The sequence below is a fragment of the Salmo trutta genome, chromosome 23 (genome assembly GCF_901001165.1).
Source record: "Salmo trutta chromosome 23, fSalTru1.1, whole genome shotgun sequence".
Lineage (NCBI taxonomy): Eukaryota > Metazoa > Chordata > Actinopteri > Salmoniformes > Salmonidae > Salmo > Salmo trutta.
The window spans coordinates 51,451,030-51,466,513 of record NC_042979.1 but is presented as its reverse complement, the minus strand read 5'-3'; the positions used below and the strand labels follow the sequence as shown (position 1 = coordinate 51,466,513).

Here is a 15,484-nt window from a genome sequence, read left to right as displayed (position 1 = left end):
TTTCTCTAAAGTGTACAATTTTGTTTATCCCTGGTACTGAGTGTTTACCTTTTCCAAGCTAATTCATACACCTGACAGGTGTGGCATATCAAGAAGCTGATTAACCAACATGATCATTACACAAGTGCACCTTGTGCTGGGGACAGTAAAAAGCCACTGGTGCAGTTTTGTCAACACAATGACACAGATGTCTCAAGTTTTGAAGGAGCATGCAAATTGGCATGCTGAAAGCAGCAATGTCCACCAGAGTTGTTGCCAGATAATTGAATGTTAATTTCTCTACCATAAGCTGCTTCATGTTTTAGAGAATTTGGCAGTATGTCCAACCTCAGACCACGTGTAACCATGAAGTCCCAGGACCTCCACATCCGGCTTCATCACCTGCCAGATATTCTGACTTGTAGTGGGTGGGGGGCTTGAGTGGTGGGGTACTGAGGAGTATTTGTCGTTACAAAAGCTAAAAAGTATGTCTTTTGTAGGGATAAACTCATTGATTGGCTGGGCCTGGCTCCCAGTGGGTGGGCCTATGCCCTCCCAGGCCCACCAATGGCTGCATCCCTGCAAAGCCATATGAAATCCATAGATTAGGGAATAATTCATTTTTCAATTGACTGATTTCAATATATGAACTAACACGGTAAATCTTAAATTGTTGCATGTTGTATTTTTTTGTTTCTCTGCCAATCATATCTATATCAAACATTAGGAATGCCTTCCGAATATTGAGTTATGTTGGTCCATTCCCTCTCCTAGCCTGTTCTGGTCCTGTATATTCATGTTGTGCTGTCCTTACCTTCTAGCCTGCGTGGTGTCAGTAGACCAGAAGATGAGAAATCTGTACTGGCTGTCATGTGATGAAGTCTGTGTTGGCGTCACTAACATGGATCAGGGTTACCCACGGAGACTGTACCAGTCTGGCAGTGAGGTAAGAGATGTTTATCTGGACTGGCAGCGGGGGAGGCTGTACTTGCTGGAGGCTGGCTGGATCCTATCCATGAGACTGCCAGGAGGAAACCCTAGGAAAGTCCTGAGAGTGGAGGGACACGTCGCTGGGCGCATTGTTTTGGACCTGAAATCCAACACACTGCTCTGGAACACAGAGGGGGGCGGTCAGTATCACTTACTGCAATATTATCTTTAACAGTGATTCTGTCTCCTATAATGCTTTTCCTTGTGCTCCTTGGTGTTGTGCTCCTTGGTGTTGTGCTCCTTGGTGTTGTGCTCCTTGGTGTTGTGCTCCTTGGTGTTGTGCTCCTTGGTGTTGTGCTCCTTGGTGTTGTGCTCCTTGGTGTTGTGCTCCTTGGTGTTGTGCTCCTTGGTGTTGTGCTCCTTGGTGTTGTGCTCCTTGGTGTTGTGCTCCTTGGTGTTGTGCTCCTTGGTGTTGTGCTCCTTGGTGTTGTGCTCCTTGGTGTTGTGCTCCTTGGTGTTGTGCTCCTTGGTGTTGTGCTCCTTGGTGTTGTGCTCCTTGGTGTTGTGCTCCTTGGTGTTGTGCTCCGCTGGGGCGGGCGGGGCTGGGGCGAACGCAACCATGTACAAATTAATGTAACATTTGAGCATCTCACCAATTGATTGTACACCTACGTATTTTCAGTTTGTGTGATATGGGGGTTGGAGAAATGTTTATTTTGACAAACTTTTCTAAACCATAAGAACCAGGTTGATCTGAGCTTTGCTGTTGGAAGGCTTTGCTCCTGGACTTTCATTAACAGTCGGTTGCTTTCGCCTTACCACTCAAACAAGCTCTTTGTGCTCCTTGACCCTGTGTAGATCTGAAGATCATGAGTCTGTTGAAGTCCCAGACTCACCTGGCAGGCAGAGAGTGGAATGTCCCTGGTTCCATCATGGCCGCTCACGCTCCGCTCCTAGTGTCACTGTTTAATGATGTCATCACTGTGTGGGACCGGCGGGACAGGAGGCGTGCCCACGATGTCCCTGTCGGACCAGGAGTTGTCAGGGTGATCGTGGCTCTGGATGTAAAGGAAGGTTAGTACAATAGGATCATTAATGTCTTTAATTCAGAGTCAGGGGTAGAGATGGACTTAAAGGACCATTAGTACAATAGCATCATTAATGTGTAGTGAACAAAAATATAAATGCAACAATTTAAAAGATTTTACTGAGTTGGTTCATTTAAATAAATCAGTCAATTGAAATAAATGTATTATGTGCTCATCTTTGGATTTAACATGACTGGGTGAGGGCACAAGCCCACCCACTTGGCAGCCAGGCCCACCCACTTGGCAGCCAGGCCCACCTTACTTGGCAGCCAGGCCCACCTTACTTGGCAGCCAGGCCCACCCACTGGGGAGGGCAGCCAGGCCCAGCCAATCAATAGGTTTTTCCCCAGCAGGGCTTTATTAGACTGAAATAAAAGCATCTCAACCTTGCTTTGATGGGAACTAAAGCACTTCCCACTTTTAGTCCTAATTTCACCTTTCCTTGTAAAAGATGAATGTGAACTTCATCATCACATGGAACACAGCCAAACTCATTCCATAAACCAGTCACATGTTGCGCTGACTAAAAACAATAAATTGGCCACCTAACTGCTAGACTTGTTTACAATGTACCACATCTCTGGTGAGCATGAGACTAATGCAATGTTAAGAAAATATGCCTTTTAGCTAAGTTCTTTGATGGCAGCCATGTTTGTTTGTATTTGAGAAGCAAACTCCCTAATGCCATTCACTATATGAAAATAAACCAAGTAAAAGATGGATTTACATTTTAAGTCAGTTAAGAGAAATCTTATTTACAATGACGACCTACCGGGGAACAGTGGGTTAACTTCCTTGTTCAGGGACAGAATGACAGATTTTTACCTTGTCAGCTCAGGGATTTGGTCCAGCAACCTTTTGGTTACTGGCCCGACGCTCTAACCACTAGGCTACCTGCCGCCCGTGCGCCCATTGCCTGAAATATCAACTTAGCTTGGCCACTTTTCAGCATTTTACAAATCTTCAATGTACTTGTTAGTTTATATAGGATAAGTCATTTAGTATGACAAAGCAAATCACCTCACATTTCACCCTAAATACAAACCTAACTGTAGCGTGAAAGCTAAACAGGGTTGCCAGATATTGGTAACATTTTTTTTGGGTGTTTGTGGTGGGCATCATTTCATTTTGGAGGGGGAGTGGTTTCAAGTCCATGGGGGGTAAAAATGGGGGAATGGTATTGTGGGGGGGTGTGATGCAGGAAATATTGAGGGGGATTTATCAATTAAACAAGTTTACAAGCTAAATAAAACCCATGGAAAAGGGGTTTCTGAGCTGGCAACTAAAAAATTTGCCCCCGACTGGGGAATTTTGTTTTGAACGGTCATCCAACTCGGGAATATGGGCGTCTTTCTAGAGCACTGACTTTCTGACCTGAATATCACGGACGTCATGATTTGACCTCGTATTTTTCAGAGTTCCCAGTTGTCTTGAAAGCACCATAAGTCAGTGGCGTGAACCATCCCTAAACTTCGTTTAGTTATAACTTTGGTCTGACAGACGCTTATGTGACCAGGATGCATGGTATGTCAACAAACATGCTGCAACTCATAGCTGGCAAATAGCTTAGCATTAGCTCATCATAATATAATCATAATCAGTACAACCTTCAAGTGTTTTAAACACGTTATTACTATATGAAAGAACCGGAATGCATGATTTGTCACCAGCACATGAAAATATGTGAATAAAACAGTGAATTCATTACGCTCCATACATGCGTAGCCATTTCTACTGTAGCACAACACAATATACAGAAACTAAGGCTTTTTGATAGGAACGCACATGTTCAAAAGATATTTGTTAGGAAAATGACAATGATGGAAATGCAGGCACATTAGAAAACGTTTGCAAGGCCTGTTCTGACCAGATATGAGCAAATGTCTGCATACTTGATCTGTGGAAACAGTGAAGTGGTTGGGCTCTTGTCAAAAAGTTTGTCTGGCTCAGTGAAGCCTCAAACATATACATTCCGCAATAGTGAAATGGGCTACTTTTTACGTGAAAGAATTCAAACTGTTAGAAAATAAACTTGTTGGAAAATAATGATCCTATAGATAAGCAGGCAACGTGCCTTGGTTTGAGGGCAGAGCGGATTAACACTCCTGTTTCGCAACAATCACATTGAGTGTATTCTAACATCCCGCACATAGAAAAACTCACGCTGGGGGAACCATTAGATATATTGAACTCACCCATGAAAGGTTAGATGCCTTTTATTGTACCCAATGATCACGTTGTTTAATCAGCTTCTTGATATGCAGCACCTGTCAGGTGGCTGGATTATCTTGGCAAAGGAAAGTGCTTACACAAGGATGTAAACAGAATTTGAAAAGCGTTTTGTGTGTAACATCACTGGGATGTTCTTTTCATCATAACTAGGGACCAACACTTTACATGTTGTATTTATATTTTTTGTTCAGTGTAATTAATTTAAGTCTCAGGGGGGCAAACGTTGTGTAAAGGAAGGTCAGTAGGATCAGTAATGTCGTTAATTCTGTATGACCATCCTTTCAAAGCTCTTCATCCGAAAATTAATTTAAATGGATGTGCATGTTTCCAACTCAGTGCCTCCTGCTCAGCCAGTCTGTACCAGTCCATCAGTGATGTGTCGGGGCTCAAATTTGTGCATCTCCCAAACTCAGCTGTGTGACACATTGAGAGACTGCCCTGATGGTTTTGATGAGGAGTCCTGCATTACTAAATGTCCAAACAGAGGTAGATATTAACTCTTTCTGATATTTGATGCCTCTTTGCCACCCCGTAAACCCTCTTAAGCCATCTTCACGGTCCCTCTTATGTGTCTCCCAGGTGAGTTCCGGTGTAAGGACAGGAGGAAATGTATTGAGAGGAGTCTGGTTTGTGATGGACGCTCTCATTGCCAAGACGGCTCAGATGAGGTTGGCTGTCCAACGATAGCTGCTCCAACATCCCAGACATTGCCCCTGAAGTGTCGTATGGGTTCTAGACTGTGCAAGGATGGGAGAGAGTGTGTCCTGCAAAGCCATGTTTGTGATGGAGAGGTGGACTGTAAGGATGGATCAGATGAACAGGACTGTGGTGGTGAGTCTGATTTCTGACTGTGGTTCCACTTTGGTCAGTCGGGATGTTTTCTAAATCGACTAAGTGTCTGACGGTGTTCATAAAATGGCATGACGTACTAAAAATGGGGAGTCGGACAGAACTGCCACTTACAGTACACGGTCAACAATGTGACAGGTTTTCCAATGTTGTTTTTGTAGGGCTGTCAGAGTTAATCAGTTAATCTTTATGACATTTTAGTGGGCATTTTTTTTATCGCGATTACGTGCATTGTCTGAAAGCGTTGAACATTAGGTCAAAGGACATCTCAAATTTACAATGCCATGTAATGCATATTAACATTGCAGTTAAAGTGTGCTTTGTCAATTTACCTAATTTTGCTAACCGTTACCTTAGACAAAGTCAAGACATCAATATTCTTGTATTGTTTTTTGTATGAAAATCTTAAATGACGGCTCACTGAATAGGCAGGGGGGTATATCAAAATAATTAAGGCACAGCACGCTTTTGGACTCATTCAGCAGTTTTTACCTGATTTAAGAATACCATTCAAAATGAATGTTGAAATTATATTCGTAAAACGTAAGTAAAAATGATGCTGTCGCTGCTTCCTGTTGACTAGACATATAGATAAATATCCTGTCAAAATCGACAACTAATATGCAGAAAAGGTTCTTAGTAGTACATGTTACAATCTACACAAACTGTACATCTGCAACAATAGTAATCATATATATTTTTAAATGAGTACCTTATAAACTGCACACGCACCAATAATAGTGAAGACATCAAAACTATGAAATGGCACATATGGAATCATCTAGTAACCAAAAAAGTGTTAATCAAAATATACACTGCTCAAAAAAATAAAGGGAACACTTAAACAACACAATGTAACTCCAAGTCAATCACACTTCTGTGAAATCAAACTGTCCACTTAGGAAGCAACACTGATTGACACATTTCACATGCTGTTGTGCAAATGGAATAGACAACAGGTGGAAATTATAGGCAATTAGCAAGACACCCCCAATAAAGGAGTGGTTCTGCAGGTGGGGACCACAGACCACTTCTCAGTTCCTATGCTTCGTGGCTGATGTTTTGGGCACTTTTGAATGCTGGCGGTGCTTTCACTCTAGTGGTAGCATGAGACGGAGTCTACAACCCACACAAGTGGCTCAGGTAGTGCAGCTCATCCAGGATGGCACATCAATGCGAGCTGTGGCAAGAAGGTTTGCTGTGTCTGTCAGCGTAGTGTCCAGAGCATGGAGGCGCTACCAGGAGACATGCCAGTACATCAGGAGACGTGGAGGAGGCCGTAGGAGGGCAACAACCCAGCAGCAGGACCGCTACCTCCGCCTTTGTGCAAGGAGGAGCAGGAGAAGCACTGCCAGAGCCCTGCAAAATGACCTCCAGCAGGCCACAAATGTGCATGTGTCTGCTCAAACGGTCAGAAACAGACTCCATGAGGGTGGTATGAGGGCCCGACGTCCACAGGTGGGGGTTGTGCGTACAGCCCAACACCGTGCAGGACGTTTGGCATTTGCCAGAGAACACTAAGATTGGCAAATTCGCCACTGGCGCCCTGTGCTCTTCACAGATGAAAGCAGGTTCACACTGAGCACATGACAGACGTGACAGAGTCTGGAGACGCTGTGGAGAACGTTCTGCTGCCTGCAACTCCAGCATGACCGGTTTGGCGGTGGGTCAGTCATGGTGTGGGGTGGCATTTCTTTGGGGGGCCGCACAGCCCTCCATGTGCTCGCCAGAGGTAGCCTGACTGCCATTAGGTACCGAGATGAGATCCTCAGACCCCTTGTGAGACCATATGCTGGTGCGGTTGGCCCTGGGTTCCTCCTAATGCAAGACAATGCTAGACCTCATGGGGCTGGAGTGTGTCAGCAGTTCCTGCAAGAGGAAGGCATTGATGCTATGGACTGGCCCGCCCGTTCCCCAGACCTGAATCCAATTGAGCACATCTGGGACATCATGTCTCGCTCCATCCACCAATGCCACGTTGCACCACAGACTGTCCAGGAGTTGGCGGATGCTTTAGTCCAGGTCTGGGAGGAGATCCCTCAGGAAACCATCCGCCACCTCATCAGGAGCATGCCCAGGCATTGTAGGGAGGTCATACAGGCACGTGGAGGCCACACACACTACTGAGCCTCATTTTGACTTGTTTTAAGGACATTACATCAAAGTTGGATCAGCCTGTAGTGTGGTTTTCCACTTTAATTTTGAGTGTGACTCCAAATCCAGACCTCCATGGGTTGATAAATTGGATTTCCATTGATTATTTTTGTGATTTTGTTGTCAGCACATTCAACTGTGTAAAGAAAAAAGTATTTAAGATTATTTATTTCATTCAGATCTAGGATGTGTTTAAGTGTTCCCTTTATTTTTTTGAGCAGTATATTTTAAATTTGAGATTCTTCAAATAGCCACCCTTTGCCTTGACAGCTTTGCACACTCTTGGCATTCTCTCAACCAGCGTCATGAGGTAGTCACCTGGAATGTGTTTCAATTAACAGGTGTGCTGCCTTAAAGTATTTGAAATGTCTTTCCTTAATGCGTTTGAGCCAATCTTTTGTGACAATGTAAGGAGGGGTATACAGAATAGAGCCCTATTTGGTAATTGACCAAGTCCAGATGTCAAGAACAGCTCAAATAGCAATGAGAAATGACAGTCCATTACTTTAAGACATGAAGGTCAGTCAATTTGGAAAATTTCAATAACTTTTAAAGTTCAAGTGCAGTCGCAAAAACCAAGTGCCATAATGTAACTAGCTCTAATGAGGACCGCCACAGGAATGGAAGACCCAGAGTTACCCCTGCTGCAAAGGATATGAGCATTAGATTTGCCAGCCTCAGAAATTGCAGCCCAAATAAATGCTTCACATAGTTCAAGTAAGACGCATCTCAACATCAACTGGTCAGAGGAGACAGTGAATCTGGCCTTCATGGTTGAATTGCTGCAAAGAAACCACTACTGAAGGACACCAATAAGAAAGACTTGCTTGGACCAAGAAACATGAGCAATTGACATTAGACCGGTGGAAGTTTGTCCTTTTGGTCTGAGTCCAAATTGGAGATTTTTGCTTCCAACCTTTGTCTTTGCGAGAACGGATGATCTCCGCATGCGTTTTCCCACCATAAAGCAATGAGGTGTTATTGTGTGGGGCTGGTGACACTGTCTGATTCATTTAGAATTCAAGGCACACTTAACCAGCATGGCTACCACAGCGTTCTGCAGCGATACGCCATCCCATCTGGTTTGGGCTTAGTGGGACTGTCATTTAGTTTTTCAACAGGACAATGACCAAACAACTCCAGGCTGTAAGGGCTATTTTACCAATACGGAGAGGGATTGAGTGCTGCATCAGATGACCTGGCTTCCACAATCCCCCGACCTCAACCAAATTGAGATGGTTTGGGATGAGTTGGACTGCAGAGTGAAGGAAAAGCAGCCAACAAGTGCTCAGCATATGTGGGAACTCCTTCAAGACTTGGAAAAGCATTCCAGGTGAAGCTGGTTGAGCGAATGCCAAGAGTGTGCAAAGCTGTCAAGGCAAAGGGTGGCTATTTGAAATATATAACATATATTTAGATTTGAACACTTTTTTGGTTACTACATGATTCCATACGTTTCATAGTTTTGATGTCTTCACTATTATTCTACAACATACAAAATAGGAAAAATAAAGAACCGTTTGCTTGAGTAGGTGTTCTAACACTTTTGACCGGTAGGGTTTATATATACATCACTTATTAGAGGACAACCTTTGGAAATGTCCACTATTTTGTGATGTTGCGTTTTGATAGGAGATCACAAAAACAGGAAGAGGAACACTTTAAAAAAAAATATATATATTTTTTTTAAGCCACATGGAAACTTGGATGAACCTATACATGGTTAGTTAGATGAGCATTTATAGAAGGCTTCTATTTATATTTTGGAATGGCAGATTTTGATTTTGGTGGACTGCATCAAGGAAAAAGGAATAAACCACCAAGGTCAATGAATCACGACCTGCCGTAGAATATCCGCAGTGAGTGATAATTGTATTTATTTCACCTTTATTTAACCAGGTAAGCTAGTTGAGAACAAGTTCTCGTTTACAACTGCGACCTGGCCAAGATGAAGCAAAGCAGTGCGACAAACAGAGTTACACATGGAATAAACAACCGTACAGTCAATAACACAATAGGAAAAAAAGAGTCTATATACAGTGTGCAAATGGCATGAGGTGGTAAGGCAATAAATAGGCCATAGTAGAAAAGTAATTACAATTTAGCAGATTAACACTGGAGTGATAGATGAGCAGATGATGATGATGGTGTGTGTGTGAGTAGTGATACTGGTGTGCAAAAGAGCAGCAAAGTAAATCAAAACAATATGGGGATGAGGTAGGTAGATTGGGTGGGCTATTTACAGATGGATTATGTACAGCTGCAGCGATCGGTTAGCTGCTCAGATAGCTAATGTTTAAAGTTTGTGAGGGAAATATAAGTCTCCAGCTTCAGCGATTTTTAATTAAAAAAAATTGCAATTCGTTCCAATCACTGGCAGCAGAGAACTGGAAGGAAAGGCGGCCAAACGAGGTGTTTGGCTTTGGGGATGACCAGTGAGATATACCTGCTCGGGTGGGTGTTATCGTAACCAGTGAGCTGAGATAAGGCGGCGCTTTACCTAGCCTAGACTTATAGATGACCTGGAGCCAGTGGGTCTGGCGACGAATATGTAGCGAGGGCCAGCCGACTAGAGCATACAGGTCACAGTGGTGGGTGGTATAAGGCGCTTTGGTAACAAAACGGATGGCACTGTGATAGACTACAACCAATTTGCTGAGTAGAGTATTGGAAGCTATTTTGTAGATGACATCGTTGAGGATTGGTAGGACAGACAGTTTTACCAGGGTAAGTTTGGCGGCGGGAGTGAAGGAGGCTTTTTTTAAACTTTCAAATCGTTGATAATTTGACTTTCAAATCATTGTATTGATGTGTGGCCAGTGACTTGGAGACCGCCCAGAATTATCTGCATCATTTGAGGAAAATTCAAACTGCATTCTAAGTTCTGTGACCACCCCCCACTCCTATGACAAAATCAAATATATTGCTCTGTTTTAAGCAATTGGTCTTGTCGTCATGTTGACAACTTTTATACGAACATCACCAAACTGAGGTCAAACGTATGTAATTCCCCCCAATTCGATGTGGTTAAAACGTTCCCTTGTGTAATGTAGTAACGCATACTGCGAACTTATTGGAAAGTAGCATAATATACATTTATTAGAAATGGATAAAACATTTTAATTTAGGATGATAGTAAATGATATAAACTCATTTGTTTCAATAATCACATATTTCTAGACCACATATAACCACTCCAGCCCAGGACCTCAACATCCAGTTTCACCTGTGGGATCATCTGAGACCAGCTTCTCGGACAGCTGATGAAACTATGGGTTTACAAAACTGAAGAAAGTCTGCTCAAACTGTCTCAGGGAAGCTCTTCTGCGCACTTGTCATCCTCACTATGGTCTTGACCTGACTGTAGTTCGACATCGTAACCGACTTCAGTGGGCAAATGCTCACCTTCGATGGCCACTGGCACTCTGGAGAAGTGTGCTTCATGGATTAATCCTGGTTTCAACTGTACCGAGCAGATGTTAGACAGCATAAGGCATCGTGTGGACGAGAGGTTTGATGTCAATGTTGTGAAGAGTGCCCCATGGTGGGCTTATGGTATGGGCAAGCATAAGCTACGGCCAATGAACACAATTGCATTTTATCGATGGCAATTTGAATGCACTGAGATGCCATGAGATCCTGAGGCCCATTGCAGTCCCATTTATCTGCTGCCATCACCTCATGTTTCAGCATGATAATGCATGGCGCCATGTCACAAGGATCTGTACACAATTCCTGGAAGCTGAAAATATTCCAGTTCTTCCATGGCCTGCGTACTCACCAGACATGTGACCTGTTGAGCATGTTTGGAATACTCTGTGTACGACAGCATTTTCCAGTTCCTGACAATTTCCAGTAACTTCTCACAGCCATTGAAGAAGTGGGACAATATTCCACAGGCTGCCATCAACAGCCTGATCAACTCTACATGAAGATGGCAAATGGCGGTCACACCAGATACTGACTGGTTTTCTGATCCACACCTCTACCTTTAAGGTACCTGTGACCAGCTGATGCAAATCTGTATTCCCAGTTGTGAAATCCATAGGTTAAGGCCTAATGATTGTATTTAAATTGACTGATTTCCTTATCAAATCGATTTATAAAGGCTTTTTTTTTTTTTTACATCAGCAGATGTCAGTGCTATACAGAAAACGAGCCTAAAACCCCAAACAGCAAGCAATGCAGACGTAGAAGCACGGTGGCAATGAACTCCCTAGAACGGCAGGAACCTAGGAAGAAACCTAGAGGAACCAGGCTCTGAGGGGTGGCCAGTCCTCTTCTGGCTGTGCCGTGTGGAGAATATAAGGGTACAAGGCCAGATTGTTCAAAAGTTGATAGATGACTAGTAGGGTCAAAATAATAATCAGTGGTTGCAGAGGGTGCAACATGTCAGTACCTCAGGAGTAAATGTCAGTTGGCTTTTCTTAGCTGAGCAGTGAGGTTGTCGGGGGGATGGAGTGTCGAGGAGCCCAGTAAAATCTTTGCGATTGTTGCGTTTTATATTTTTAACTGTACATTGACATATCGAATGCGCGGGCTGGCAAAACCCTGGATCATTGTTATTCTAACTTCCACGACGCATACAAAGTCCTCCCCTGCCCTCCTTTCGGAAAATCTATATTAGCAGGTGAGACATGTTACCTACAGTCTAACCCTTTGTGCTGAATTGTTTTGTGGAAACTAACGGTTCATTAGACTTGTTCTGGGTAGAGTGTAAAAGGCTTGTCCATTATCTTGGTAATACTCTCTACCTACAGGATCTCCAATTCCACTTACTACCGCTTATTTGGCTCCAACTGCAACCATTCCAGATATTCTTCCTGCTCAGCCAGTCTGTACCAGTCCATCAGTGATGTGTCGGGGCTCAACTTTGTGCATCTCCCAAACTCAGCTGTGTGACACATTGCGAGACTGCCCTGATGGTTTTGATGAGGAGTCCTGTATTACTAAATGTCCAAACAGAGGTAGATATATTAACTCTTTCTGATATTTGATGCCTCTTTGCCACCCCGTAAACCCTCTTAAGCCATCTTCACGGTCCCTCTTATGTGTGTCGCCCAGGTGAGTTCCGGTGTAAGGACAGGAGGAAATGTATTGAGAGGAGTCTGGTTTGTGATGGACGCTCTCATTGCCAAGACGGCTCAGATGAGGTTGGCTGTCAGACGATAGCTGCTCCAACATCCCAGACATTGCCCCTGAAGTGTCGTATGGGTTCTAGACTGTGCAAGGATGGGAAAGAGTGTGTCCTTCACAGCCATGTTTGTGATGGAGAGGTGGACTGTAAGGATGGATCAGATGAACAGGACTGTGAGCTCCTCTGCAAAGCAGGTCAGAAGCTCACCTCTTGATCTGGTGTAATGTGTTTAATCACAAGTGGCCAGTTTCAGTACAAATCCATTCATATCAATGTCCTTAGGTCAGTTCGTGTGCTCATTGGTTCCTACCTCTCAGGTCAGTTCCAGTGTGCTCATGGGAAGAAGTGTATCGACCAGCAGCAGGTGTGTGATGGGAAGGCACAGTGTCAGGATCGCTCTGATGAAATGGACTGCTTCAAGCCCACCAAGAGCTGCAGACATCGCTGTGACAACAATAGCCGCTGTATCCCAGAAACCTTCCTCTGTGATGGAGAGAGAGACTGTGCGGACGGCTCTGATGAGGAAGGCTGTGGTGAGACCCTGCTGACTCACTTGGACAGTTGGTACAGAAGGATGAGGAGAATCTCTTTAAATGAATCTAATGTAACCTCTCTCCCTAGATTCTAACAAGGCCCTTCCTCCTGTCCTGCCAACTCTGGTTCAGACCTGTACCAGTCCATCAGTGATGTGTCGGGGCTCAAATTTGTGCATCTCCCAAACTCAGCTGTGTGACAAATTGAGAGACTGCCCTGATGGTTTTGATGAGGAGTCCTGCATTACTAAATGTCCAAACAGAGGTAGATATTAACTCTTTCTGATATTTGATGCCTCTTTGCCACCCCGTAAACCCTCTTAAGCCATCTTCACGGTCCCTCTTATGTGTGTCTCCCAGGTGAGTTCCGGTGTAAGGACAGGAGGAAATGTATTGAGAGGAGTCTGGTTTGTGATGGACGCTCTCATTGCCAAGACGGCTCAGATGAGGTTGGCTGTCCAACGATAGCTGCTCCAACATCCCAGACATTGCCCCTGAAGTGTCGTATGGGTTCTAGACTGTGCAAGGATGGGAGAGAGTGTGTCCTGCAAAGCCATGTTTGTGATGGAGAGGTGGACTGTAAGGATGGATCAGATGAACAGGACTGTGGTGGTGAGTCTGATTTCTGACTGTGGTTCCACTTTGGTCAGTCGGGATGTTTTCTAAATCGACTAAGTGTCTGACGGTGTTCATAAAATGGCATGACGTACTAAAAATGGGGAGTCGGACAGAACTGCCACTTACAGTACACGGTCAACAATGTGACAGGTTTTCCAATGTTGTTTTTGTAGGGCTGTCAGAGTTAATCAGTTAATCTTTATGAAATTTTAGTGGGCATTTTTTTTATCGCGATTACGTGCATTGTCTGAAAGCGTTGAACATTAGGTCAAAGGACATCTCAAATTTACAATGCCATGTAATGCATATTAACATTGCAGTTAAAGTGTGCTTTGTCAATTTACCTAATTTTGCTAACCGTTACCTTAGACAAAGTCAAGACATCAATATTCTTGTATTGTTTTTTGTATGAAAATCTTAAATGACGGCTCACTGAATAGGCAGGGGGGTATATCAAAATAATTAAGGCACAGCACGCTTTTGGACTCATTCAGCAGTTTTTACCTGATTTAAGAATACCATTCAAAATGAATGTTGAAATTATATTCGTAAAACGTAAGTAAAAATGATGCTGTCGCTGCTTCCTGTTGACTAGACATATAGATAAATATCCTGTCAAAATCGACAACTAATATGCAGAAAAGGTTCTTAGTAGTACATGTTACAATCTACACAAACTGTACATCTGCAACAATAGTAATCATATATATTTTTAAATGAGTACCTTATAAACTGCACACGCACCAATAATAGTGAAGACATCAAAACTATGAAATGGCACATATGGAATCATCTAGTAACCAAAAAAGTGTTAATCAAAATATACACTGCTCAAAAAAATAAAGGGAACACTTAAACAACACAATGTAACTCCAAGTCAATCACACTTCTGTGAAATCAAACTGTCCACTTAGGAAGCAACACTGATTGACACATTTCACATGCTGTTGTGCAAATGGAATAGACAACAGGTGGAAATTATAGGCAATTAGCAAGACACCCCCAATAAAGGAGTGGTTCTGCAGGTGGGGACCACAGACCACTTCTCAGTTCCTATGCTTCGTGGCTGATGTTTTGGGCACTTTTGAATGCTGGCGGTGCTTTCACTCTAGTGGTAGCATGAGACGGAGTCTACAACCCACACAAGTGGCTCAGGTAGTGCAGCTCATCCAGGATGGCACATCAATGCGAGCTGTGGCAAGAAGGTTTGCTGTGTCTGTCAGCGTAGTGTCCAGAGCATGGAGGCGCTACCAGGAGACATGCCAGTACATCAGGAGACGTGGAGGAGGCCGTAGGAGGGCAACAACCCAGCAGCAGGACCGCTACCTCCGCCTTTGTGCAAGGAGGAGCAGGAGAAGCACTGCCAGAGCCCTGCAAAATGACCTCCAGCAGGCCACAAATGTGCATGTGTCTGCTCAAACGGTCAGAAACAGACTCCATGAGGGTGGTATGAGGGCCCGACGTCCACAGGTGGGGGTTGTGCGTACAGCCCAACACCGTGCAGGACGTTTGGCATTTGCCAGAGAACACTAAGATTGGCAAATTCGCCACTGGCGCCCTGTGCTCTTCACAGATGAAAGCAGGTTCACACTGAGCACATGACAGACGTGACAGAGTCTGGAGACGCTGTGGAGAACGTTCTGCTGCCTGCAACTCCAGCATGACCGGTTTGGCGGTGGGTCAGTCATGGTGTGGGGTGGCATTTCTTTGGGGGGCCGCACAGCCCTCCATGTGCTCGCCAGAGGTAGCCTGACTGCCATTAGGTACCGAGATGAGATCCTCAGACCCCTTGTGAGACCATATGCTGGTGCGGTTGGCCCTGGGTTCCTCCTAATGCAAGACAATGCTAGACCTCATGGGGCTGGAGTGTGTCAGCAGTTCCTGCAAGAGGAAGGCATTGATGCTATGGACTGGCCCGCCCGTTCCCCAGACCTGAATCCAATTGAGCACATCTGGGACATCAT

The 15,484-nt window shown here is 44.2% G+C and overlaps 1 protein-coding gene and 1 long non-coding RNA gene across 2 annotated transcripts in view; both read left to right on the top strand.

Moving 5' to 3' along the window:
- Window positions 1-1,860: 1,860 nt before the first annotated feature.
- LOC115160203 (uncharacterized) lies at window positions 1,861-4,911 on the top strand. The gene is made up of 3 exons (XR_003869030.1): window positions 1,861-1,983; window positions 4,566-4,715; window positions 4,809-4,911. It is a non-coding gene; the product is annotated as an uncharacterized LOC115160203 (long non-coding RNA).
- A 68-nt stretch (window positions 4,912-4,979) lies between these two features.
- The window catches only part of si:dkey-88l16.3 (low-density lipoprotein receptor-related protein 2), a 75,668-nt gene continuing 65,163 nt past the window's right edge, over window positions 4,980-15,484 (top strand). The window contains exons 1-6 of the mRNA XM_029709892.1: window positions 4,980-5,060; window positions 11,993-12,199; window positions 12,297-12,563; window positions 12,687-12,902; window positions 12,991-13,167; window positions 13,263-13,514. Of these exons, the coding sequence (XP_029565752.1) occupies window positions 12,088-12,199; window positions 12,297-12,563; window positions 12,687-12,902; window positions 12,991-13,167; window positions 13,263-13,514 (1,024 nt within the window). The 5' untranslated portion in view covers window positions 4,980-5,060; window positions 11,993-12,087. The remainder of the gene's footprint in view (window positions 5,061-11,992; window positions 12,200-12,296; window positions 12,564-12,686; window positions 12,903-12,990; window positions 13,168-13,262; window positions 13,515-15,484) is intronic.